The sequence below is a fragment of the Eurytemora carolleeae genome, unplaced genomic scaffold (assembly GCF_000591075.1).
Source record: "Eurytemora carolleeae unplaced genomic scaffold, Eaff_2.0 scaffold87, whole genome shotgun sequence".
Classification (NCBI taxonomy): Eukaryota; Metazoa; Arthropoda; class Copepoda; order Calanoida; family Temoridae; genus Eurytemora; species Eurytemora carolleeae.
The window spans coordinates 39,971-67,242 of NW_019396127.1; the positions used below are offsets into that span (position 1 = coordinate 39,971).

The 27,272-nt window shown below is 32.6% G+C and overlaps 4 protein-coding genes across 9 annotated transcripts in view; 1 reads left to right on the top strand and 3 right to left on the bottom strand.

The window, feature by feature from the left end:
* The window catches only part of LOC111695769 (E3 ubiquitin-protein ligase HECTD1), a 33,472-nt gene extending 27,255 nt beyond the window's left edge, over positions 1 to 6,217 (bottom strand). For 2 of the 5 annotated variants that reach the window (XM_023465204.1, XM_023465203.1), the window contains exons 1-8: positions 6,073 to 6,217; positions 5,185 to 5,311; positions 4,402 to 4,641; positions 4,088 to 4,133; positions 3,109 to 3,223; positions 1,976 to 2,069; positions 982 to 1,133; positions 167 to 340 (exon numbers count right to left, since the gene is read on the bottom strand). In XM_023465204.1, the coding sequence (XP_023320972.1) occupies positions 167 to 340; positions 982 to 1,133; positions 1,976 to 2,069; positions 3,109 to 3,223; positions 4,088 to 4,133; positions 4,402 to 4,641; positions 5,185 to 5,311; positions 6,073 to 6,214 (1,090 nt within the window). In that variant the 5' untranslated portion in view covers positions 6,215 to 6,217. Of the gene's footprint in view, positions 1 to 166; positions 341 to 671; positions 725 to 981; positions 1,134 to 1,796; positions 1,823 to 1,886; positions 1,909 to 1,975; positions 2,070 to 3,108; positions 3,224 to 4,087; positions 4,134 to 4,401; positions 4,642 to 5,184; positions 5,312 to 6,072 lie in introns of those variants that run through there. The other 3 variants (XM_023465206.1, XM_023465205.1, XM_023465207.1) reach the window with 3 other exon arrangements.
* Positions 6,218 to 6,366: 149 nt separating this feature from the next.
* On the bottom strand, positions 6,367 to 9,712 carry LOC111695738 (E3 ubiquitin-protein ligase HECTD1). The gene is made up of 7 exons (XM_023465166.1): positions 9,560 to 9,712; positions 9,250 to 9,311; positions 8,407 to 8,478; positions 8,108 to 8,164; positions 7,465 to 7,521; positions 7,144 to 7,204; positions 6,367 to 6,516 (listed from the first exon to the last, which is right to left on the bottom strand). The coding sequence occupies exons 1-7, from the start codon at positions 9,698 to 9,700 to the stop codon at positions 6,367 to 6,369; spliced, it is 600 nt and encodes a 199-aa protein (XP_023320934.1). The 5' UTR covers positions 9,701 to 9,712.
* Positions 9,713 to 15,462: 5,750 nt separating this feature from the next.
* On the top strand, positions 15,463 to 19,210 carry LOC111695744 (hypoxanthine-guanine phosphoribosyltransferase). The gene is made up of 7 exons (XM_023465172.1): positions 15,463 to 15,875; positions 16,810 to 16,858; positions 17,028 to 17,097; positions 17,481 to 17,507; positions 18,096 to 18,168; positions 18,865 to 18,889; positions 19,055 to 19,210. Exons 1-7 carry the CDS (start codon positions 15,793 to 15,795, stop codon positions 19,193 to 19,195), a joined length of 468 nt encoding a protein of 155 aa, XP_023320940.1. The 5' UTR covers positions 15,463 to 15,792; the 3' UTR covers positions 19,196 to 19,210.
* A 2,902-nt stretch (positions 19,211 to 22,112) lies between these two features.
* Positions 22,113 to 26,221, bottom strand: LOC111695734 (uncharacterized). Of its 2 annotated transcripts, none has more exons than XM_023465161.1 (6): positions 26,118 to 26,221; positions 25,295 to 25,381; positions 24,671 to 24,745; positions 23,088 to 23,241; positions 22,646 to 22,664; positions 22,113 to 22,582 (listed from the first exon to the last, which is right to left on the bottom strand). In XM_023465161.1, the coding sequence occupies exons 1-6, from the start codon at positions 26,134 to 26,136 to the stop codon at positions 22,226 to 22,228; spliced, it is 711 nt and encodes a 236-aa protein (XP_023320929.1). In that variant the 5' UTR covers positions 26,137 to 26,221; the 3' UTR covers positions 22,113 to 22,225. The 2 variants fall into 2 exon arrangements, with proteins under 2 accessions (XP_023320929.1, XP_023320930.1); XM_023465162.1 differs by having other exon boundaries at positions 25,295 to 25,377; positions 26,117 to 26,207.
* Positions 26,222 to 27,272: the final 1,051 nt, after the last annotated feature.

Here is a 27,272-nt window from a genome sequence, read left to right on the forward strand (position 1 = left end):
GGACCGGAATTAATGAACTTGAGCTACGACTACCTACTGCCGGTTCAAATTTGAGCCACTGATTCAAAGTTCGTGGGTAGTTTAACGACCCCGCAAATTCATTGAAAATTCCGTCACTGAAAGTACAATTTTTCAAGAAAATGTTTACCCCTGAAAAAAATGGGACCTGCAACATCTGTGTTAGAAGTGGCGTCCAGAAGATTTTTGTCCATGTAGTGGATTATCTTCTTCACCAGCCCCAGGGACGCCCTCTTCACGCTCAAGATCATAGAGCTGTGGAAGGTGTGGCAGAACACAGGGAGGAGGGTGGACACGTATATTGGAACCATCTCAGGATCTCCTGATCGTCAAAATGATAATTAATTCATTGTATATAATGATTAAAAGAAATTGTCAAATTGAAAAATGGAACTTCTAAGTTTCCATTTGATAAACATTTTATCACAACTCATTCATTCCACGACAAAATTATTAATTTCTACCAAAAAAATGTTCAATAACCATATTATCCATAACCTTTTTGTCCTGTTTCCTCATAGTTCTTATCATTACCATTGGTCCCGTTTCCTCTTAGTTCTCTTAAACAGGTTTTAGAACCATCTTATCATTTTCTTTGGTCCTGTATTCTCCCGGTTTTCTTGAACATGGTTCATGAACCAACTTATCCTTACCTTTTGGTCCTGTTTCCTCCTGGTTTTCTTTCACAGGTTCCTGAACTATCTTTAATTACTGTTTGGTCCTGTTTCATTTCTTTTCTCACGAGGTTCCTGATCCATCCTATCATTACCTTTTGGTCCTGTATTCTCGTGGTTTCTTGAACAGGTTCCAGAACCATCTTATAATTACTTTTTGGTCCTGTTTCCTCCTAGTTTTCTTGAACAGGACCATATTTTCTGATCCTTTATATTACATACCTTTTGGTCCTGTTTCCTCCTGGTTTTTTTTAACAGAACCAGTTTTCTGACCCTTTATATTACATACCTTTTGGTCCTGTTTCCTCCTGGTTTTCTTGAACAGGACCAGGTTCCTGAACCATCCAGTCTCCAGGACTCTGGAGGAGTCCAGCAACTTCACGGTGTCCCTCGTCGTTCCTCTCTCTTGCCTTGTCCAGGGGGGTTTTACCCTCCTCATCTCTGCAAATAATTCAATTTAATCTAAGATAATAACAACACAAATATTCAATAATAGGTGTGCAGAATAAATATTCAATAATAGGTGTGCAGAATAAATATTCAATAATAGGTGTGCAGAATAAATATTCAATAATAGGTGTGCAGAATAAATATTCAATAATAGGTGTGCAGAATAAATATTCAATAATAGGTGTGCAGAATAAATATAGAAAGCTCACAAAGGGAGGTTAAGGGAATACTTGATTATTTTGAAAATAGTAAACACCTTAATAATACATTGAAATTTGACCAAATTAAAAAAGTTTTAAATTATAAATTTTTTAAAATTGAGTTTAATGCAAGGTTCTCAATATCTTTCAGATCCATACAAAGTTGAACATTTTCTGAAAAATAATTTTTTTTAAAGTAATATGTTTTGCCTGGAAACGCTTTTTTTTCTCTTTCTTTTTAGACATTGAAATTCTAAGAATGATAACCCCTAAACCTTAAACCTTGTTGGCTCCGTGTCGGAGAAAAAATCGTGACTAACCTGAGATCAGGAATGGCTCCTTGTCGGAGAAAGATCATGACTAACCTTAAGATCAGGGTTGGCTCCGTGTCGGAGAGAGATTATGATTCCTTAGATCAGGGTTGGCTCCGTGTCGGAGAAAGATAATGACTAACCTGAGATCAGGGTTGGCTCCGCGTCTGAGAAAGATAATGACTAACCTGAGATCAGGGTTGGCTCCGTGTCGGAGAAATATAATGACCAACCTGAGATCAGGGTTGGCTCCGTGTCTGCAAGGTAATAGACTAACCGGAGATCAGGGTTGGCTCCGTGTCGGAGAAAGATTATGACTAACCTGAGATCAGGGTTGGCTCCGTGTCTGAGAAGAACCTTTCCAATTCCAGGTCTTCCAAAGCAAGCAGCGTAGTGCAAACTGCTACTTCGTTGACCTGAAGAATAAAATATATCCATTTAAATTTACTAAAAGAGACTGTAAGCATAATTTCAAGTGACCCTTCATGCAAAGATGGCAATGTCCGACTTACAACGGTACCCTTGAAAGCTTTGTCTGATTAATTATGAATTAGAAATCATTGTTTATGTAACTTTAAACTGTTTATTTTCATTTGCGGGTTCTCTGCAAAAGTGACTTGCGCATTCCTTGTTAATAAGAAACAATAGAGTAAATCACAGAAATAAACACTTTTCGATCAGAAAATCGGGCATTGCCATCCTGAAGGGTCACTTCATATTAAGCTTACAGTCCTTTTTACTATCCATGTCTTTACGTCCTTTTCCTCTCACAATTGACAGGGACACGGATTTTAAAAAAATGGGGGAATACATCTCATATTCATTCATTTATTTTGGCAACACCAACACTACAAATGGGATAAGACTTTGTGCCTGTTTACCACTTCCTAGCTTTAAATAATACAAGGTCATGTTAAGGTTTGCCTGGTAGGCAGTAATGGTTCATGTTCATATTTGTCTAACCGATTTAACTATTTTCAAAATAAAAAAAAACATTTTACAAAATTGTTTTTGTTAGGTTTAAGCCGCGGATCAATTTATAAATTGTACATTTCGGAAGTTCTCACTTAAAAAATTCTTTTTAGAAACTTGCATTTTGGATAATTATTTAAAGTGACAATATTTTTTAATTTTTATTTTGGGAAAATTATAATGCCTTTGGTAAAGTATATGTCCTTACCTTTATTTACATTAACTCCTTTGTAACAGAGGAATCAACAAATTAGAAAAGTGCCTATGGTAAATTGTAAAGAAAATATCCTTTGGGAAAATGACTTGCTTTTGGGAAAGTTTATGTCAATATCTTTATTTACTTCAGCCCCCTTGGCACGTACAAAGGAATCATAAAAATTAGGAAAATTCCAGCATAAAATAATGAAATTGGGAAAATTGGCATTTTCAGAAATTTTCTTTTGCGAAAAATTAAAATGCCTTTGGGAAAGTATCTGTTCTTACCTTTGTTTACATCAGCCCCCTTGGCACAAAGGAACTCCACCATCTCCTGAGTACCAAATGCTGAAGCCCAGTTTAACAAGGTTTGTCCAACATCATCCATGAAGTTTACCTCAACCTGGAATACATAGTTACGTACATCAATGTCTATTGCTTAGGATCTGGATCCGTTGGATCCGCATCATTTTGGCTTCAAGGATCAAGATCCGGATCCGCAAGAATATGCGGATCCATGGAGCTAAATATGAACCAAAAATTGAAGAAAAACAAATTTCCCTCTCAAAACCAAAATCTGAACTGTTGGAAAAAGAGAAATTATTAAAAATTTCCTTATTTCTGAATGATTCATCAAATGTTAGCATAAAAATAAGCGAAAAAAAAGAAGAAACCAATTTGAAAATTATTCTTTGGCTAAAAAGAATCAGCAAATCTTAGAGAAATGTTCATGACATGAAATATTGTTATTATTATTATATTATCAGAAGATCCTGCAAACGGCATTAGAATACATCAAAATGGACCTTGAGCACTGCTGATGAATCTAATGTAGTAATTAACTCTCAAGACCGCATTGGAGGGCGATTGAGCTTGAAAGCACGGTATAAAATAACAAAATATTAGGATTAATTTCATATCAAAAATAAGTTTTTATACTGTGTAATAACTTGGAAAGAGCGTAAAAACTTTTCTATAACATTTTTTGCTGTGAACTAATGTCCTGCTTGGGAACCCCAATCACTGATTAAACCTGTTTTTAATCTGGACACTCTGTCAGGACAAGAGGGTAATAATCAGAAATACTTGTCAAAATGCATTTTTCCCCTTGTCTACAAGAGATTAGAATGCGTAGATCTAAAAGAGAAGGGCAAAAAACAGATGTATGATCAGATGAAAACAAGATACAACGGTCAGAGAAAAAAATTAACTGCTCTTTTTAAAATTTTGTTAAAAAAAATTTTAATTTATAAATAAATAGTTATACCTGGCCACTCTCCACAGCTTCAACTAAAGCATCCGTGTCCTTGGATCTAAAAAAGGAAGTTTATTAATTTTAAAGGATATTCAAAGCCTCTGTACTTAATGACAAATACATGCAACCCAAAAACTGATTTTTTTAAATTGCATGTCCGATTCACGAAGGTACCCTTTCAAATCAAATCAAGAAGCTGTTAACGTAATAGTTCAAGTGACCCTCAATAAAAAAACGGTATGTCTGATTTATGAAAGTACCCTTTAGCAATGCGGGAAATATCGTGTTGCAGATCACTTAAAAATGTAATTTAAGAATTCACTAACCGTATACAATCTATTAGCTGTCTATGCGTCCTTTCTCCCGCGCTATCCATCCTGCGTAGACCGGCCAGTCGGGACGCGTCAGGATGATGCCTGGACGCTATGGGAGTAAGCGGAGCTTTAGGAAGAGCTGCTCGGCCCTCGAACAGCAGGACCAGAAGAAGATCAGTTAGTCGCATAGTGTCCAGCACACACCGTTCATCTCCCTCCAGAGCCTTCTCTATAGCCACAGGAAGACTGGACCTAAAAATAAATAAGAATAAATACACATAAATGATGCTTTTTTCACATAAATTTTCTTAAGTTCATTTTTCCATTAGTTGGATTGTACCGAACTTCATTTTCCAAAATGCGCTAGCAACAGAGTTCGGCCCCCTCGAATATCCAGGGAGTAGTTAACAGTCGATGTTGAGAATTAAAATTGAAATTAAAAGTAATGATTAAATAAAAATAATAACGCATCATAAATGGCGACTAATTATTTGTCAGAAGCATTTTTTCAAGTGCATTTTTCTGGAAGATATTTTCCGTTTGTGAGAATCCACCAAATTGTTTTCCCCCCTCTATTATCTAAGGAACAGCGAAAGGCCAATGTTGTCGATACAAAAATTAGGAATTTACTTTATGCAAAGTTAATTCACAATGAAATAAGATCCGACAGGCCCTTATCTTGGGACACCCCGTCCGCCATCGCAGAGGCAACCATGTGCCCGGCCTTTAACAGCTAATTACTATGGGAGGTAAAGCATCATCTTTATCCATGTCAATATTTTTTTTTCTTGGTACCTCAGAATATTGAAGGTTATGGTGGGGGAGCCCCTGCACAGGGTGGAGAGGAGAGAGATGGTGGTGGAGACAGATTGGGAGGATTTTCCACCAGAATCAGTGGGAGCTCCGGGACCTCCAGGTGTTCCTGATCACAAATATTATCAAAAGAAGTTCATTTTTATGTATTAAATAAAACCCCAGAAAATTATCTACATATTCAAAAGTTCACAACTTAGGTCATTTTTTATTTTTAGGAAATCAGATCATTTTATTGTAATACTTATTCTATGACCCCTGGGACCAGCTCACTGTCTACCTGTAATACTAGTATTATGACCCCTGGGACTAGCTGACTACCTGTCATTAGGGATGTTAACGTTTTAAATTTTTTGAAAAACGGTCGTTTCGTTATGAAAACGACGAAAAATCGAAAACAAAACGATCGTTTTTAAAAACGATCGTTTTTTAAAAATGGTCGTTTTCAAAACAATCGTTTTTAAAAACGATCGTTTTAATCAACGATCGTTTCTCAAAGCGATCGTTTTTTATAAAACTCGCCGTTTTATTAACGATCGTTAACGACAACCCTTCATTTACGATCGTTAACGACGACCCTGTCTACCTGATATACTAGTAGTATGACCCCTTGGACTAGCTGACTACCTGTAATACTAGTATTATGACCCCTGGGACTAGCTGACTACCTGTAATACTAGTATTATGACCCCTGGGACTAGCTGACTACCTGTAATACTAGTATTATGACCCCTGGGACTAGCTGTCTACCTGTAATACTAGTATTATGACCCCTGGGACTACTGTCTACCTGTAATACTAGAAATGACCCCTGGGACTAGCTGTCTAGCTGTAATACTAGCACTATGACCCCTGGGACTAGCGGACTACCTGTAATACTAGTATTATGACCCCTGGGACTAGCTGCTGTGGATAATCTATCCAGGAGTTCTTCAGTTAAACCGTTTTCTGCCAGAGGAGCAGGATCAATACCTTTCCTGATAAACCTAAATATAAACATATTAACAAACATCAGACCCTAACTTAAATAAAGTTTGTCTGTTCGTAGGTTTTTTTTCAATAAAAGCCAAACGGCCGAAACGACCAGAAACGAAACAGAAGTAAAAATTCTATTTTATGAAAACTGGCTGCATAAAAAGCAACAACAGAAAGCTTAAATTATTATTATAAAAGTGGGCGCGAATTGTCTTTATTCATAGGGAGGGGCACAACTGGGGAAATAAAAACACAACCTAGACAATATTTAGTAGTGTATAGATAGATAGATTCAACACCACCTAGACAACTATCCTGGGATTCCATCTTAGAACACAATATTTAGTAATGTATAGATCTAGACAATAGATATACAATAATGTTGAAGTGGAATACATTTTTAAGTACCAGACTTATCCCTTCCAAGGACTTCATTCTTAAAGCTTTTTGAGAGGAAAAATCAAAAATACCCAATCCGATATTCTGGTTTTAAGAACTTTTTATTTATTTTCAGCGAAAAATATTTAGTTCTCAAATTACATTAGTTACATTTCTAAGCTCAGTAATGATTGTATTATTTTGCATTACGTTCTCTTCTAACTAGTTCATAAAAAACATATTCTGATTTTTTAAATTTTCACAAATATTTGCAAATAATTGTGATAAGATAACTGAATATTCATTATTTCTATACTTCTTATTTACAGAGAAAGTACAGTAACGCACATGATGTACTCCAGGGATGCACCAGTGTACAGTACACTGTACTGTACAGTGTACTGTACAGTACAGTATCGGATATAACAGTGAAAATGATAAACACTCTTTATGCCTTAAACTCATTGGAAAGTAATGAAAATATGGTTAGAAAAAATACATTTTTTTGGAGAATCTTTTTATACTTTTTATTAGAGAAAAATTAACAAAACCATTGGTTTTCTAAAAAAAGCGTTAATAAGAAACCTACCTTGATACTACACACATTGCTGAATGAAGGGTATCCTTGTGAATCTGGGAACCACTGTCCCTGAAACACCAGGAATATGATAAAAAATTGAAGAAATAGTCCCTTTAAATCAAGCTTTAAATTTGTTTTGACGAAATTCTGACATAACGACATTCTTTTGATAAGATGTAAGATGTAAGATCATGTTCTTGTTTTTAGAATCACATTTAGTTCCAAAAAAGGATACGATGGATGATAAATTAACCAAATTAAAGAGCAATTAAATGGGAGAAATCTGAGCAAAAACGATAGTTCTCTAAATATTTTTAAAATATTTGAACCTGATGAAGTTTAGAACACAGGATAATCCCCCGGCTTCAAACACTGGACCAGCCTCTCTACAAAACAATATCAAAATTAACCGCCATTTTAAATCTTAGTCTCGAGTCTTAATTCCTTCGTCGTCAACTCTAACATTAGACTCAACTCGAGAGATTAAAAAAAAACTATCAACAATCGCAACATATCCCAGGACTTGACCCTAATTTTAGTTATAAAGCAGTCAAGCCTTAACAAAAAGTCCACAAATTATTTAAATCACTTATTTTCTTCTCGCAAGAAGATTCAACCATGTCTTTTGACAAATACAAAATAAAAAAGAGATTCCATCCAATCTAACAGATTTGGATATCCGTTGCTTCAAAAAATAATTCAGACATTACTGTTTGCGTATATAGTCTTAGCTTCCCCTTATTTTTATTTCAAATATATTTCTAATCTTGTTGAAAAGATTTTTTAAAAGTAATAATGCTAAATTTTCAAACTTTTTGGAAATATTAGGTTATTCATAATTATCATCAGTAGACAAACCATCAATCAATGAGATAGAGGTTGACACTCCTCGCCACCGCAGTGTATCTAATCCGTGGGCAAAATGGCCTGTCATGAATTTGAGCCAATTTGTTACAATAAAAATATGATTACCTCGTGCAAACTAACTCCAGAACCTTAATACACTGTTCTGCCAGATCTCTGCTAGTCCTAAAATTAAAGTTTGATCGATAAATCCAAATTAAGACAACTAAATGAAAATGGATTTAATTTTAAATGTTCGATTTTTTTTGCAATGTAAGTAATACTTTAATTGATGGTTTCTACCTTTAAATTTTTTTCATATGAAAGTAACTTTACCACTGGATCCAGATCTATGGAGTGGATCCACATAATTTAAGGGATCAGGATCCAGTGTGCAATGGATACAGATGCTAAGGATTAATAATTACCTGTTACTAAGATCAACCACCTCTAGTCTAGTGCACATTGCTTTAATAGCCCCCTCCACTGCCACAATGCGCCTAAATTAAGTTAATATTATATTATATATTGAACCAGTTTTGGCAGTAAAAATAGTCAAAAGAAGGTATAAAACTTGCCAATGTAAAGTCTACTTATAATTCCCTCAACTTTTAAAAACCCTTTCAAACATGAGATATAAATTTTTCCAATTGATTCACAAATTATTAAGGTAAAGTTTAAAGTGTGCTTGTCATCTAATTCCAAACATTAGGCTAGATGTCCCTTCATCTTTTCATGGATATATATATATGTATATATAAAATAATTTTGGGGTCATATTATTTTAAATCCTATAATGTTAAAACACTAATCTCCCCTTTCCTAACCAACCCAACAAACACAAACAAATTAAAACTTACCGCATTTTGACCAACCTTACCGACCTTTGATTCCCCAAAAGAGGGAGGTTAGGTTACTTAACGTCCCTTGGGACAGTAATGTAAAATAACCACCCGTTCTGCGAAGTTTTCGGGAAAAACTTCGCGCAATTTTCGTCTCAAATGTGTACGACTAGTTTTTCGGGAAATTAAAAATTTTACTTGACCACGGATTCCCTCGACCAATTTTGTCTACATAACATCCAATTGGTCTTGGGAACTCTTGGTATAGTAAAATTCCCTTAACTTTCCTGTTAAGTAGTTGTAAATAATTATAGTTTTATGTCCTAAAGTGCATCCTAGAAAATATTCATTTCCTCCCTCAAATCTTTAGAAATCCCTCACCCCCCCCCTTCCCCCCTTTTTTTGAAAATATTGACGCCTGCGCAGTACCTTGTACATTCAGCAGAAACATCTAGATAGTAGGTGATACCTCGAGCAGTAACCTCTAGAACCTACAAAGTACAAATAGTCACATTTGTAGAAGAAAAAAAATTTTGTCTAAGAAAAGTCAATATATTGTTTCAGCCTTTTCTTGAATGTTCGAGTATTTTTTTTTATATAAAACTGTACTTTACTGTACTGTACTGTACTGTACTGTACTGTACTGTACATTATCACACAATACCATAATGTACTGTACCGTCCTGTCATGTACCGTACTGTACCGTCCTGTCATGTACCGTACTGTACCGTACTGTACCTGATCTGGAGCCTCGCAGTCCAGAAATATCCTACATAGTGCTGGAAGAAAGGTTCTGGGAGGACAAGACTCAAAGCAGCGATCAACATTGTCCGACATGAGGAGCAGCATGCAGAGCTGCTCCAGGGCAATGAGCTGCATATCCCTCTNCCCCCCCCCCCTAGAATCTTGGGGACAAAAATATCCCCGTTTAGGAACTTGATCTCCATTCTCCAATCTCCATGTCCATGATTACCATTAATTATTAGGGAAAATGTAAAAAAATTTTGCCGCTTCGCGCAGATAATCTTACTCAATCAACTTTAACAAAGTAACCTAAATTTAAAATTTTACCCAAAAATCGAGTTTTTTAATTTCATAAAAAACCCGTGAAAAATGTGTTAAAATTACTAAATCATTTCTTGACGGTGTTTAATAGGTTTATATATTTCAAATTTCGATTTTAAATATTTAGAAAATTCTATCACTTCGGAATTTATTTCTATATCTAGAATATTCTACGTTTCATATTTTTCTTAACAAAAGACAGTCGTCAGCTGATTTTAATATTTAGGTAGCACTAAACTCAACTAAATTCTAATGGAAAGTGAATTGGGGGGAGGTTTAATATTTTTGTAGACACGAAAAAGGATTTTTTAACTCATTCTGCTTTATTCGTCAAATCTAAAAAAATTAAATATTTAAATAATAATATCTTAATTACACCCCATTTTTTATAGGGATCGCTAAACTAATGTATCGTGATTGTCATAGAAGACCAAATTCAAACAAAATTCCCGAAATTCCAGAGTTTTATATTAACAACATTTACATATTTATTATATAAGTTATGTATGGCTAGACTGTAATATGTAATATGTTAAATGATATATTCGCGAATATGTCCTTTTGTCTGTAAGTTAGTATAAATATTTTTATATTTTAAATTTTTGTGTTGTGCATTACTAATAATTTCTTAATTCGATTATTTGATTCCTCTCCTAGGATTGAACGCCTTAAAGAGGTATCCGCTCCATCCGACCAAAAGGTTTTTCAAGTTAAATTTTTCAAAATTAATCGTAAATCCCTCAATGCTTATTTATTGAGGGAATTTTTCACTTTTTTTGATCGGTTTCCTCGATTTTTAGGTCGGATTCCAGTTTTAACTAGTCAAATGTTTTTGAGGGTTTTTAAAATAATTTTGATCNAACTATTTTTTTTTCATTTGAACTATTTTTATGTTCATTTGAACTATTTTTTGTTTATTTCATTAATAATATTTTAATAGTTCAAATGAAAATAGTTCAAATGAACTAAAAAATAGTTCAAATGAGCAATATATTTACTCGTTTGAACTATTGTTCATTTAAACTACTCACATGGTCCCACGTGCAGTAGTTGAAATGATCAATATATAAGTTCAAACGGCAGTAGTCCAAATGAGATAGCATCGTTTTTAGAAAAAATTTTAAATTTTCAGTATTTAAGTTTTATTCATAAAGAATTATGCTATATATATTTTTTAACAAATTGGGTACTTTTTATTTTCATATTTTTAAAAATTAAAATTTTTAAGAAACTAGTATACTGCATGTTTATAATAAAGACCGTCATTTTTTCCAACATTCTTCTTCTCTGTTCTCTTCTCAGTTATCTAACTGTGTTGTATTCTAGGTTGGTAGGTGATAATATCAGTATAATGAAGACAACTTTTTATTTAAGTTTTTTTATTTAACAAGCTTTTCTTTGATAGCTTCTCTTTGTTTCCTTGCTTTTCTGTATCAATGCTTTTTAAAAGCTAGATATAAATCAAATCTGAAATAAAAAATAAATTGTCTTCATTATATTAATATTGCTATAATTGCCTATACCACCATATATACGTAAATGATTTGATAATACTTTGTTTTTACTTTTATTTTTTTAAATTTTTTTTTTTTGACAAAACATATTTTGATTTTTTAAATTATTCCAAATTTGTTACATTTTCTTCTTTGATTTTTCAACAATCTAATGTGTTTTTTTCATATAATCAAGAATTAAACCGAAATTTTTTTATTTGAATTGGGAAGATCGAAATTATGTGGAAACTATATTAAAAAAAAACTTTCTAAAAATATGCGGAAATGGATACTCAAAAAGGAAACCGACCAACAAACTTTTTCTGAAACCCGAAAAGGGACCAAAAATTTGCAGGAAAAGGTAGCAAAAAATAGGAAACCGACCAACAAACTGAAAATAGTTAACTTTTGCCAAACACCGGAAACGAACCTAAAATTTGCGAATCGAAGAAGACAGGAAACTGATAACCAAATTGAGATTTTAAAACTTTTTCTGAAAACCAGAAATGGACCAAAAAAAAAGCGGAAACCAATCCAAAAAAACGGGAAACAAATCAAATGTAAATATAGCGGTAATGGATCAAAAATACTTGGAAAGCCCTCAATACTTTTCAGTTTTTTGAGGGATTTCTGATAATTCTTGAAAAAAGAAGAAAATGGAGCAAAAGTCACTTTTTGGTCCGTTTCCGTGTTGGTCCGTTTCTGTGTTGAGGCGTTTCCATAGCACCCCTATAGCTGGTCAGTTTTCTTATAGAATCACCTCAGAAAATGTTCCGTGCAAAGAAAGCCCCATCATTAGTTTTAATATGATCATGTCTTTCACGGTTGCCATCTTCGCCATCGAAACATATGGAGGTTTAATTGTTTCCTGGGACTTTTTAACATATTGCAATTTTTATATTTTTTATGTAATTTTTGATGTGGAGTCAGAGGCGGCTTATAGGGAGGGGGACGTCCCCCCCTCCCTGGAAAGTTGGGGCGCGAGACAAGAGTGCAAACACCTTAGTCCTTTTTAAGAATAGATTTTAAAAAAATCAAAATCTTGCTAACACACTTTCCATTTTCCGCTCCCATTGAACCAAAGAACAAAAAATGATTACCACTTATAAATTAAAAAGCACAGAGGTAATGATATTTTTCAAGTTTTTCGCCCTGCACATCCAGCATGCTGAATAGAAAATATAATATGACAGAAGTTTTCAAAATCATCAGCCAGTCTGCATCCGGCATACTGAAACATTGTGCATGCCACACAATTTTGACGTAATAAATGGATTCTCTAATTTCTAGTAATAAAACATATGCTACAACTTAAATTTTGTTTTAATAAATATTGAAATTTACAAGATATATAACAATGTGACTTTTCAACACTCAACTACTGTAGAACCGGTCAGAGTGAAACTGGCGGCTTAAAGGGGCTTTTATGTAATCATTCTTAATCCTTACACGATGATGTTACCATGCAAAACAAACCAATTGCAATTAAGTTCTTAGACTTGAAAATCAAATAAATGTTTCTATGTATTGCCTCACAAATTTATAAACCTTCCCCAACAGTTAAAATACAAATTTATTCCACTATACAAAAGCAAAAAATCTAACATTACATTTACAAACTAATAACTATCTATCTCTCTAAATATCATCTTTCTTAATGATATATCTTTCTATCTATATGTATGACTTATCTATGATCTATCTATCTATCTAAATGTTCACAAAGATATCCCTAACTTGAAGTCACGCAACTAACATGCCCACTATTCATGGTATTGAGTTTGTACTTTTAACCTGATAAACAAGTTTCTTAAAACATAACTCAACATAATTTAACTTCTTGTCTGTCAAGGGCGGATACAAGGGGGGTGGGCCCCCTTGAGATATCGAGGCAAAAAAATGTACCCAATTTGATAAAGTAATGTTCTTAATTTGATTAATTGTATGTACCCCTTTTTCAAGTTATTTGAGGGAATTTTAATGATAAATTCAAATACATATCATAGATAAGAAGAAATGCCGAACTAAAATATGAAACAGATAAGTTAAGCAAGAACTAGATCAGGAACATTAAAAGAGGAACAGAAGAACAAACAAATGGGAACTATAACTATTGAGCCAGCTAGAAACACTGAAGCAAGAATAAGCTAGGATTGTCATACATTCACAAAGAACATAAGAACAATAAATAAAATAAATAATTTTAGAAACAATTAAAACATTTTTAAGGAATTAGGAACAAAGATAAACGATTTAGGGTCTAGGGAAACAGTGTTAAAAATAGGAACAAAAATAAGAACATTTCACAAGTTATCTACAAGTTAGGAACAAAAATAAAAGAACTAGGAATTATGAACAAAAATTAAAGAACTAAGAACGTAATTCATAAAACATGAAATAATTATAAAAACATGAAGGCACAGTCTAAAGGTTTGTTTTGTCCTTCTAAGGAAAAAAAGGAAACATACACATGAGCAAAAAACGTAATTCATACCGGTCATAAATTCGGTACAATAGTCAAGAATAGAAACATAAAACATGTTGAGAACAAAAAGAAATTACTAGGAACGTTAAATGCATATAAATAAGAAAGTATATTTGATGGTGTGAGGGGATTGAAAGTGAAAAGTTTTACCACCGGCCCCCCTCCCCCACTTAATGCCCAAAAAAGCTGAAACCAATTCCTTCTATGGCCCTTTCTGTTTTATACTTAAGATTTTAAAGACGCATTTATTTGAAACCAAGATTTACTGAAAACGGAAAAAACATCATCTTCAAAAACCTGTATAAACAGTTTAAATGTTAGTATTAATATAGAAATACATGGTTTTATGGTGTTCTTATAAACATTCCTAATAAATATCTAGAAATACGTACTAAAAGCCATTTATTTGTAAATCTAACTGTCTGTTTTTACATTCAGAATTTATCATCAGGATGCTTTTTTCAAATCATTGATGGGATTTTTAAATTCATGTTAAGGACTGTAGTAAATGCTGTACTCTTAAAACGTCGTCCCAAACTGTATCAGTCCAGGTACAAGACATCCGCTATCAAAGTCACCATCCCAAAGGCTACAATCCCATGAACTATTAACGCCACTGGCACTGAGTGCGATCTCGTTAACTATCAGTGTCAATACAAACACTAGCTGTTAATCCAGATCTATTAATGCCACTCAGGGACACAAGTGTAGCTATCAAACAAGCTATTTATCGAGCTCTAAATGCAACAGGGACACAAGCATAGCTATCAAACAAGCTATTAATAAAGCTCTAAATGTCACACAGGGTCACAAGTGTAGCTATCCAAAAAGCTATTTATCGAGCTCTAAATGCAACACAGGGACACAAGCATAGCTATCAAACAAGCTATTAATCATGCTCTAAATGTCACACAGGGACACAAGCCTAGCTATCAAACAAGCTCTTAATTAATCTGTACCATAAACTGGGGTATTATCTCAACCCGTATGTTTCAACAAGGATGCAATTTCTCTACATTGTAATCAAAGTGGAGTTCTAATTCTTAATAATGTATTTGAGGTTTATATGTTACAAGTTAAGGTTGAGACGTAATTACAATTTCTCCGTCGTTATCTATATCACATGATTCAGACAACCATGTTACATATTTACAATATTACAAGATTAGTGAGGATAGATATAATCGTAGTTAATCTAATCACAATGCATGTTTTAATAATATTACGTAGATCATGTTTTATATATCTATGTATGTTCAGGTTAACAAATATAGGGATTGCTGTATTTGTAACAGATAGTTAATAATGTACAACGTACTGCAGGTTTACAGAATATCATATGACCCGATATTTATTACAGAACCACATAAAATAATTCTAAAAATAAGTAAAATAACTATAGAAAATATGTATATAGCCCTGCAGTCTTCAATTTTAAGCTCTTTTTTGAGAGAGAAAGAGTACAATCTGGGTTAATTATGTATACTCATGTTTCTATGCTGATAAGAGAAGGTTTCTTGTATTAGTAGTGTCTGGCTAGCTTTAATATAACATGTATTCTTTATATATTTTTCTTATTCAACCTGATAGCGGTCTGTTCAATGTCTGGTTCCCTTTCATTTTTTTCGCAGTTTTATAGATGTGTTGATTTTTTTTCCCTCCAACTTGAAATGTGATTATGCAGTGTGCACGGCTGCACGCCCGTTAGTAAATAGTAATTCATATCAAAATTATAATTTTTCAATTTTGCATAAACATTTTAAACAGAAGTACGAATCTGATTCAAAGTTAGTTATCTTTCGATGGCTGAAATATGATAAAGATATAAATTCCCCCCTCCCCCTCCTCCCCCATAGTCCTTGTGTTCCCATGTAAATCCAGGGATGAATCTCATTCCTCGCAGTATCTCCGTGAAGTGAAGACTAAAAATGGATTCCAGATCCGAAGAAAATATGTCGAGTTTGAACCTAGATAGGATTATAAATATTCCCGACGACTACAATGGTTACAAGTGAGTAATGTTTTATAATATATTCATATATTAGTACAACAATTCACATATTAGTACAACAATTCATATATTAGTACAACAATTCACATATTTGTACAACAATTCATATATTAGTACAACAATTCATATATTTGTACAACAATTCATATATTTGTACAACAATTCATATATTAGTACAACAATTCATATATTAGTACAACAATTCATATATTTGTACAACAATTCATATATTAGTAGAAAAATTCATATTTTATTACAACAATTAATAAATTAGTACAACAATTCATACATTACTACAACCATTCATATATTAGCACAACCATTCATATATTTGTACAACAATTCATATGTTTGAACAACAATTCACATATTTGTACAACTATTTATATATTAGCACAACCATTCATATATTTGTACACCAATTTATATATTAGTACAACCATTTATATATTAGTACAACCATTCATATATGAGTACAACCATTCATATATTAGTACAACAATTCATATATTAATACAACAATACAAATAATTAGTAATTAAACAACAAATACGATGTAAAGGTCTTCTCCAAATTACCATTTCATTGGGACACTCTGAATAATTCCTGCAGAATCAAATAGTTTGAATGATGCAAACAATACATATATTTTTTTATGATTGCTTCATTTAATTATGATGTAAGAACGACATTAAAAATTTAAAAAGACTGCACTACATTTTTTCAAAAACAAATTACTTTTAAATGTTCAATACGACATTATTGATATGTTTTACTCCACAAAAAAATAATTTTTATAAAATTAGCTTTTTTATTTTTTAAATCAAGATAGAATTTGGCGTCGTTAAATTAAAATAAAAAACAATAAAAAATAACAATTATAAAATGAATTAAGGACCAGTCTGTTCTGTATCCCTAAACATTAAGAGGATAGTGTNCGAGTAAATAGTCTCAACAGCAATACTTCAGAGGCTAGTGTTCAGGTAAATTCACAAATATTTGTTTAAAGAGCTCTTAACATTATTTTTATTAAAATTAACCTGTAAATGGGGACCTAAACAATAAGACCCAAATTAAGGGTCCTGGCCCCTGGGAACCTAAATTATTGGACCCAAAGAAAGTAATTTGTTCTAGTAGATAACTTTTTTTCAGGTGTCGGTTGACTTTATTCGACTGAAATCCTACGAGAACGACCAGTCAAGTGGAGAAATAAAAATCATAGGAATACCATCAGTTTAATTTTTTAGTTAATGTTTTGGATTTATAGTCATGAACAATGTTCTCCACTAAACATGACGATAAAGAATGGTATTAAATATGATTAAAATTCTTCATTCCATAATCAAAACTGTTAAGAATGTTTATATAATATTCAAGATCTGTTTTTATTATCAGTCTGGTTTAATTCCTGTTTTTTAACTGATGATATGCAATGAATATTTAATATCATATTGTAATCCATAAAGATAAAATCTAGACCTAATCTATCAGAAAACTTGTACTCTCAGTAAAAGCTGTAGAATTCTTGAAATTTAGATTATAATTATTTTATGAATTTTTAAGGATTTAATTAAAAGAACAACTTTAACTGATTGGTATCCATAGGCCTTGACAATCTTGACTCATTGGAAGGTACATTTTTATAGCTTCCTAGAATAGAATTTTTATAAATAGCTAGAAGTAGCTGGACTACTAATTCTCATGCGAGCTAATTCAAATTCAAGAGAAGTGGTTCAACTTAGTCTATATGGTTCAACTTCTTGTCGTTATCTATAAAATGAGGCCCCTGCGCTATTGAACTTGAAATAAAATTAAAATAAGTTAAATGATTATATGAAAAAAAGAAATTCGGTTTGTTGAAGGTTCTGTTTTGTTGAAGGTTCTGTGAAACCTAAAAAGTAAAAATGCTATGATAAGAATCCTCAGGTCCTAGTTCATTATGATGTCAAGATTTTTCTGAGGACTTCTGGTAGAATGTTCTAAATAATTTGCCTTTACATTTTCGAACGAGCTTTCCCGAATATTTAACAAATATACTAATATATTAAACATTTTTTAAAGTTTTAAAATATGTTTTTGTGGCCTTTTTTATTTTCTTTTAAAATTTTATTTTGAATTTTTTTTTTAAATCATGACATTTCACAATGTTGAGACTAAAACAATGGGAACCTCCCATTTTACCCAAATATGTGAACAGTCCCTTAAAGTGTGTTTGTCTAGGTAAGAATGTGCTTATAGTTGAAGATATTATTGATACTGGGAAGACGATGAACAAACTGCTCAACACACTCAGGGAAATATTTCTTAAAGAACAGATTTTTGGTTCAAAATCAATCATGCATCTTGCAGGGGTGTATATTTTCTTGAAAAAAAACACTTCCCAACCTTTTAAAAAATAATTTTTCCCATTGAAAAATATAACCCTCATCCTTTTTTTCCCCAGATCATCAAAAATCCCCCCCCCCCCCTTACACCCCTGGTATCTTAGGTTGTAACATATATCATATACTTACATTTTACATGTATTTACCAAGTCCGCCCCCTGGATTTGATATAGTGAAACCCTTAATAAAAAATACATCGGAAGAATTTATCAAATGTCGTCTTAACAATTTTTCAATGAGTTTTATACTATATTACGTAAATTTCAGTATTAAAAAAATAAATAGCCATGAATATGCGGGAACAGTTTTAAAGAGTTCCATATAATCATTTAATTAAAAAAATAGATATCTGCAACATTCCATTATCAGACATTTGATGAATTCTTTCGATGTATTCGTTATTAAGGGCTTCACTGTAACATTTCATAACTTTTTCTTACAAATTTTTTTTTATTAATGACATTCCATAGCTTCTTGAATAGAATTGAACTGAACTGATTAGCATTGAGTAACGCAAATAAAAGAACCCTGGATAATTTTGAATTTTAATGTTTTAATAATTTGGCACTCGAGTAGATCTACTTCAAAGAAATATTTCTTTATAGTAAATACAAGCCAAAAAGTGTAAAGGTAAGTCAAATTTCTTTTAGAAGAAAGTTAAACAATGAGAACTTAGCGTCCCTCTGTGGGGGGAATCATGGGTCGATAATGTTGGTTAAAAGGCGGTAAAAGATAAAATAGTATTGTCCTCTGTATTATGCCAAAATGTTAAATATTAAATAAATTGGTTATTAGGTAGCATGTTTACTGAGGAAGCGAACCCCTCTGAGTAGTGGGTACGCCCCTGACTATGTTGGGTTCGAAATCCCAGACAAGTTTGTGGTCGGGTACGCCCTGGACTATAATGAATACTTCAGGTATGTTTTTATTATTTAAAAAATATGGAAAAAATTTGGCAATAAGGGCGCTTCTTGCCCCTCACAGTACTAACAATTTTTACTTAAGGAATACTTTTTGTTCTGTAAACAGTAAAAGCCAAGTATAATGAAGTTTTGCAGACATTTCTGTTTTGATTTGTGAATTTTCAAAACTGTAAAGATCTTTAGATTATGAGCGGCCTTAGGCATTCCCCTGGCCATGTCAGGTCCCACCGTAAAAATTGGCTTGACATGTCATGTAAAAATATAGAAGTTAAACAATGTAATAAAGTTGATTTTTTAGATCATTATTTACTTTATGCAACTATTGTGTACTTTATGTAACTATTGTGTACTTTATGTAACTATTGTGTACTTTATGTAACTATTGTGTACTTTATGTAACNTGAACAACCAAACTGTTCCCAGGATCTTCTCTCAAATTGAACAACCAAATTGTTCCCAAGATCTTCTCTCAAATTGAACATCCAAACTGTTCCCAGGATCTTCTCTCAAATTGAAAATCCAAACTGTTCAAATGTAATAATGAACAATGCAATATAATGCAAAAATAAATTATAAATAGGTGTATTTTTAAAAGTTTTATTTTGTGGATTAGAAACAGTTAAATCCTTGAAAAAAATTAAATTTTAATAGATTTCATTTATTGTAGTAGTTTCATGAATACCAAGTCTGAGTTAAAAGTATAATTATTTGGTTCCCTTAAGAATGTTGCAATTATCTACCCTTTCAAATCGAACGATTTGGATAGCGCTGCAGTTAGAATAAGTTACAGGGTATTTCACAAAACATATTAGTTGGTGAAAAGTTTAAAATGTCTTCTTCCATAATTTTTGAAGTTTTTTGATACCAAAAAGAATAATTAAAAAATAGTATATGATAGTCGCTAGTCATAGTTTAGATAAATTGATATCAAATTAAAATATATTTGAGCTTAATATTCTGTAAACTGCATAAAGTAATACAGAGTATCCCACGAAACATAACAGTAGAAAGACGACTTGAAAGTCGTCTTAGATCTTGGAATTTTTTTGTTACATTAAATCGTCAACCTAACTAAAACTCTTTAATATGACGATCAAAAGGATGGATTAAGTCTTCCGAGTCTTCCGCCTAAGAAATATTAATCTTATGGCATATTTAATGATTGGTAAAGAATCGAATGAGTTTACACTTGCAGGGAATCATGAATTTTCCAAAACACATTAAAATTCCATACAATCGTCTCTGAAGTCTCATCCTTTGTGGGTAACCCTGTATTAAAGTTCTACTGAACATGACTAATTAAAAATAACTGAGTATCTTGTTTGATGTGAATCTTTGTTAAATAGTTTTTATTTAAATATTTCTACAACGATTGCTATGTGTAAGTAGAGTTGTTAATCGTTTTTGAGAACGATCGTTCTTTGTTTCGTTTTTCAATCGTTTTCAAAAACTTTAGTTTCGTTTTCGGAAAAAGATCGTTTTTAAAAATAACCCACTCGTTTTTCGATCGTTTTTTATACGATTGTTTTTAAAAAACGATCGTTTTTGAAAAAAAATGTTCATTGACAATTATGTTAAAGATCATTAACGAGGGGTCGTTATTAACGATCATTAACGAAGGGTTGTCGTTAGCGATCGTTAAAGAAACGACGAACCTTATAAAAAAAAACTTTGAAAAAAAATTACATGCAACTTTATTGAATGTCGTCTTACATGAAGTTGAACAGTTGTGGGGGAGCTAAGACTTCTTAATATTTTCTTCAAAAACTACTCAATGATAAGTACAGATGCCCTTCAGGTCGGTTTTCTCTCTTCGCTAACGAAAGGTCGTCGTTAACGATCGTTAACGAAGGTTCGTCGTTAACTATCGTTAACGAAGAGTCGTCGTTAACGAAACGATGAGTTTTAAAAACAATGGTTTTAAAAACGACTATTAAAAAAATTTTATTGACAATTATGTTAACGATCGTTAACAAAGTGTCGTCATTAACGATTCTTAACGGAGGGTTGTCGTTAGCGATCGTTAACGAAACGGCGAACTTTATGAAAAGAAAATTACATGCAACTATTTATAACATTATTTCATTTGTAGAATATGGAATTTCAGCCTGGGGGAGAAACAAAGTCGACCATACTGCGTGCACTACCTTTTTCATTTCGTTCATTGTTCATGAACGACCCATTTCGTGTTTTTTTTCAATCGTTCAAAAATAAAATTGGTTGCGTTCGTTCTCAAAACTATCACTCACTTTTTAAAATTTGTTTGTTTATCAGTAAAAGTAACCTTTTCTTAAAAAGTTTGTTCCGAAAAATCGTTCGTTCAGTAAAAAACGAGTGGGGTTTTTTTCCGATCTTTTCGACAATTTGTTCGTTTAGTTTTTTCAAGTTCATTCAAACGATCTTAAATAATTATTTTTTTTTCGTTTTCAAAAACGATAATTTTTTTATTTCTATGAACGATCCATTTCGTTCGTCCATCGTTTTTATTTTCTCAACGACATCTTTTTTACAACAAATTTCTTTTGTTCACAAAATCTATGCCCATCTCTACTTTCTGCCTGGTAACTGGATATTTCCTTAGGCTAAACTGCCTTATTAAATTAGGAAAATCAGATTTAGGCCTCAGAAATACACTGCATAAAATAAAAGATATAAGAGCAAATTCTTTTTTTCTTTTTTCGCTTTAAAAGTTTTATCTACAAATAAAAAGTAAGAATACTTCAATTGATTTATTAATGGAACAGACTTTGATATTTAAATAGTATAGTCAAAAACTATTTTGTTTCTGATATTTTAGGTAAAAAGGAGTTGAGTTTTTGCCACAAATTCTGATTTTCTAATCTCTATATCTTTGTAACCCAATGTTGTAGACCTTAGATATTTCAAACTATTAATGCTTATAGATAAAATTATCTAAGTTTGAAATATCAAAGGTTTGCACCATAAGATTGCATAGATATTAGAATCAGAAGATTTTAGTTTATGACAAAAACTCAATTCCTTTGATTAAATACTCATTATATATACACCACGCCAACCCTGGTTAGTATAAATCAGTTTGCGGATACCCCCCACCATTATAGTATTCTCCATCCCTCTCCTTTCCACCATCATATCCATCCCTCTCCTTTCCACCATCATATCCATATCCATCTCCTTCATATTCTCCCTTTTGTCTCTCTTTTTTTTCCTTTTTTCCCTTTTTTTTCTTTTTCTCCTTTTTTCGCTTGTTTCCCTTTTCACCATAACCATATTTCTCCAAGTATTCATCTACGTTTCCTTTATGTTCAGCATCATAGATAAGAAGTGTACCATCATCATCTTCATACTCATTATCATCCTCACCATCTTTACAGTCTTTCTCAATTCTAAACTTTGCTGTTATTTCCTTGGAGCAGTCCTTGATAGAAATCAAAAATAAATTTTATTTTATTTGAATTTATATTTTGGCGCTCGCGCTTACCTTGTGGTACGATAGGTACCTGAAAATATATATTAATTATTGTTCACAGTGGGACACGGTCACAAAACTGTGTAATAGAAAGACGACATTTGAGGAGTTTTGAGAGCATTCGATGCTGTTAGAAAGCAAACAGTTTTATCATTATCATCATCAGTTTGAAAATCAACCTAGTAAATGAAATGCTAAATAGCTGTTTCATGTTAGTTGGAATTATGTCTAATATCATTCATTGGATAAAAGAATTGACTTTTTGCCAAAAATTTTAATTTTCTAATCACTATATCTTGTAACCTGATGGCGTAAACATGTGATATTTCCAACTTAGATTATTTGATTTTACAGAATTCAACGTTTTAGAAATCTAATTTTATAACATTGGGTTGCAAAAATAGAGGGATCAGAAAAAAGAAACATTAAAAATTCTATTTCTTGACAGACTTACTTGACGTTTTTTCTTGGTCTTCCAGCCGAACCTTTAAAGCTGCAAATTTTATTGGTTACATCATGAGAGATGAATTCGCAATCTGGGATAGATTTACAAAATCCTTGACAATCATTCACATTGGACCCTTTAAAGGTAGAACCAAGGTCATCGTCTGCAAAACAAAGAATAAATTTTCCAAACGAAATATTTTCGTTTTTAAAATGATTTTCGGAAATTAATTTTGTTTATTTCTTTTTTCCTTTGTATAATTTAAAAATAACTGCATTAAAAACTATTTCAAAAGTGCAGTTGTAGTATTAAAGGCATGGTGCCTGATACTAAACTCTTCACCCCTTTCTCTGAGTTATGGGAACCTGGAAATTGACTAGTGCACTTGGGAATCTTGACCTGGACAGACGTATGAGCTCAAGCTCCGCTGTGTCTGATCAAGGTCTGGGGACCAGCTATCAAACAGATGGATCTTTAATAGGCCTGCCAGAGAACACATGAGGCCAACAGCCTCCACCATCATTATCCACGAATATGCATCCTTGGTTTCCTCAGTCTCATCAAGAGATTTATCTCCTCTAGTTTCTGGAACTGGACTAATTGCTCTCGTACCAGTCCGTCTAAACTAACCCATCAGGATACAGAGGAAACTAGGAAATCCAGATAAAGAGGAGAACTAGGATATCCAGGATATCAGATGATGCCTCATCCTGGACGAGACGATGCTCTTCATGGATCTGTTGTAAATCTGCAAAGTAAGCAGCTGGTAATGCAGTAGGAGCATTTCAGATTGTAAGAACAGCAAACATAGCAGAGACTCCAGAATCAGCTCCGGTAGTAAAGAAAGCAGCTGAGATGTAGTGGAAGCATCTCAGTTCGTAGGAGCAGCCAAAGTAGTGGAGACTCCGGTAACAGCTACAGTAACAGCTACGATTACAGCAGAAGCATCTCACGAACTAGAGGAGCGTAACGAGATATCGAGTTTAGGAAGCTGCCTAGATAAATACTGAACGGAGCAGCTAAACAAGATATCGAGTTGAGGAAGCTGCTTAGATAGATACTGAACTGGAGCAGCTAAAGCAGATATCGAGTTGAGTTGAAGCTGCTCAGATGGATCCTGAACTGGAACAGTTGAACAATATATTTGATAATGAGGAAGCTGCTCAGAGAGATCCTGAATAGGAGCTGCTGGACAACAGTTTCTCAGAATATAATAAGAAGCTGATGGTTCAACAAGATTAATCTTATACAGATGTACTGTGAAAGCTGATAGATCCTATTAATTCATACTCTGAGAGATATCTAATAGAAAGCTAGAGAACATTAATAGGATTTATAAGAAGCAAGTAGGGACCTCAGAGTGAAATATTTGTGCACGCCCCAAACCAGAGGGAACAAATGATTGATCTCGAAATCCCTAAGATTTACACCTGGAATTGTTATTGATTAAACCCAATAATCATTGAAGTGTACAACCTGTGGCAAAATTTTTATTGTGATTTAGTTTCGGGCGATCTTTATTTTAAAAGTTGATGAAGGTTTGACTAAAGATAAATTTATAAAATTGATTTTGAAAAAAAACCTAAATTTACCTTGAAATTTGAGAAGTGTTGCTGTTAATTGAGCACATTTTGCTATACAAGTACAACCCTTGTCCCAGGAGAATTCTATAATATAGTTTTAGCATTAAAAATGGAAATATTTAAATAAAAATAAAAATTGAGAAAGTTCTGCTGTCTCAAATACTGTCTGACTAGGAAAATGGATGACTTGGTTTGAAGCAAGCTTAGGATCCGGATCCGGATCCTAGGAGCAAAATATTAACCAATACTCTACAAAAGAATTTTGCTATCAAAACTAAATCTGAGATGTTATTTGAAATATTTTCTTATCTTTTAAGAAAATTAATTTGAAAATTCTTTTTTTTGTTAAAAAATCAGTAAATTAATTTTGTTTCATGACGAGAAGGATCCTATGTACAACAATAAACATATTTATGTGGAGTAGAACAAACGTTATTCTTGGTAGAGTCTGTTCTTGCACAACATACTTTACGGAGAGTAAAGATAGCTTTATTTTTAAAAGAGCCGACTACCGTAAATAATATGCTTTGCAAAATAGAGCGGGTCTCCATGAGATGGTCCTCGGTGGTGCCAGCGTTAAGCAACGTAGACGTTTTTTTTACAGTGTAAGCATTCGAAGAACAATGAACTTAACTGTATTTTTACAATTTTGAGATGATGCTAGAGGTAAGAGCAGAAGCAAGATAGGAAAACAAATCTGTAATTGCATACGCAGATCACCTAAATTAAACAGAGTGGTCGGCGTTTATATCAATGCAATGAAGACGACTTTTTAATCAAAACTTTATTTCTAACAAGCTTTTTTTCAAATTACAAGTTTATCAGAAAACAAAGAGAAGCTGTTTACTGGCAGCTTCTCTTTGTTTTCATGTTAATATGTAACCCCTCTGTTTGAAAGCTTAGTGTAAAAATTGAAGTAGAAAATCGTCTTCATTGTATTGATATATATGACGACGACTGTAGAAAAAACATGCACGTAATCCTCAAAATAAAAATGTATTTTAGTTAACATCAATTTAGAATATGTTGACAACATTTCAGGTAAATATTCCTTGGCATTTTGAAGCTTTAATTTAGATGGTTTTGTAAAAGGAACAGTAGACATATTTTTTAAGTAACCATTAAACTAATGAGTTACATTCTCGATTTACATCCTTTTAAACATTGTTTGGACAAAAATTTAGAAAATTTAGTTTTCTGTCTGATTTCTTAATTAAGTATGAATTGCGGTTTTCTGCAGCGGAGACAAGAGAAGAAAGTGAACTTTTCGTTTAAGGGTGGAAAAACGACGACATTTTTCTTATTTTTACCCAGATGAATGGTCAAAGAGAAACGATGTGATTTTTGCATGTAACTCTTAAAATTGACGTCACTTTAGATTTTGTCAATATTTTCAAATATTACAATTATAGGATTTAGCATTCCCATATGTTTATAGGGTTTCACTGCAACTCACCATCAGCAATATCAACCATTTTGATTTTATTGTAATTTGTTGTACATACTTCTATGTATTGTTGAATACTAGTTCAAATTACATCATAAATCTTCTAACACACTCAAAACATAATAAAAGCAATTTTGCAAAATCGAAAAAGTAAAATATTGAAAAACCGGATAAACATCAAGCACAATTTAACACTCATTTAAATTTTTTCTTTCTTTCTTCTAAAAAAAACTAGTTTTGATAATTATACAATTTCTCTATTACTTTCTACTCTGTTAAGTTAGTATTTTAAATTTTACAATTTGCATTTGCTCCTTTTTATCATATATATTTTCACCTATCTTTTTCTTTTCTTTACAATTCTTATTTTTGTCTCCAAATCTCCTTTGTATGAACTTTTTCATTTTCTTTTCTTTTCCCCTTCTCATTTTTTCCCAATTTTTTCCCCTTTCCCTTCTACCCTCCTCGACCCCCCAATTCTTCATTCTCCCCTCCAAACTCTTTCCATATAATTTTACTCTCTCAGTTGTATTCCTCTTCCCTCCTCATATCTATTAATCATTATTCTTCCTTCATTCCCCTTCCTTTTGTATGCGAAATAAAACATAAAATATTATATCTATATAATAGAACAGTACATCCCTATTGCCGGCCAAACGAATGGGCTGAATATTTTTTTGGACACTCACGGGTAGCTTTTCGGTGATATAGACTAAAAATTCGATTTTTTTCTTCACATTTTTTTCAACATTTTTTTTCCACGGGCAACGCCGGGCCCATCAGCAAGATGTTTATTTAAAAACATGTGTTATATACTTATTTTAGAAAATACAAGATAATGAACATATGATAAACTCTCATTCTCATCCTCTTCTTATTCTCCTCATTTTCTTCTTCTTCTTAATCTCCTTATTCTCATCCTCTTCTTATTCTCCTCATTCTCCTTCTTTGCATCCTAATTCCCCCTTCCCCCTCCTTATCAATTACACTCCGTATATGATATCAGGGTTACCCACAAAGGATGAAACTTCAGAGACGGCTGTACGTAGTTAATACTGTTCTGATTTAAAATGCAGTGATGGTGATGGACCAAACCTCTGTAGAGTAAAAAAGTAGATGTTAGCTCCACATTTATTGAAAATATATTTCGGTCTGGGTTGACCC

Excerpts from the sequence above, each read along its gene's own strand:
- LOC111695738 (XM_023465166.1), bottom strand. The coding sequence starts at position 9,700 with ATGCAGCTCATTGCCCTGGAGCAGCTCTGCATGCTGCTCCTCATGTCG. Across the intron at positions 9,312-9,559 it reads ACTGCGAGGCTCCAGATCAG|GTTCTAGAGGTTACTGCTCG; the intron begins GTACAGTACGGT and ends TGTACTTTGTAG. Across the intron at positions 8,479-9,249 it reads GTTTCTGCTGAATGTACAAG|GCGCATTGTGGCAGTGGAGG; the intron begins GTACTGCGCAGG and ends AACTTAATTTAG.
- LOC111695734 (XM_023465161.1), bottom strand. Across the intron at positions 24,746-25,294 it reads TCAAAATTGTAAAAATACAG|AATTCTCCTGGGACAAGGGT; the intron begins TTAAGTTCATTG and ends ACTATATTATAG. Across the intron at positions 23,242-24,670 it reads AACACTTCTCAAATTTCAAG|ACGATGACCTTGGTTCTACC; the intron begins GTAAATTTAGGT and ends TTTGTTTTGCAG.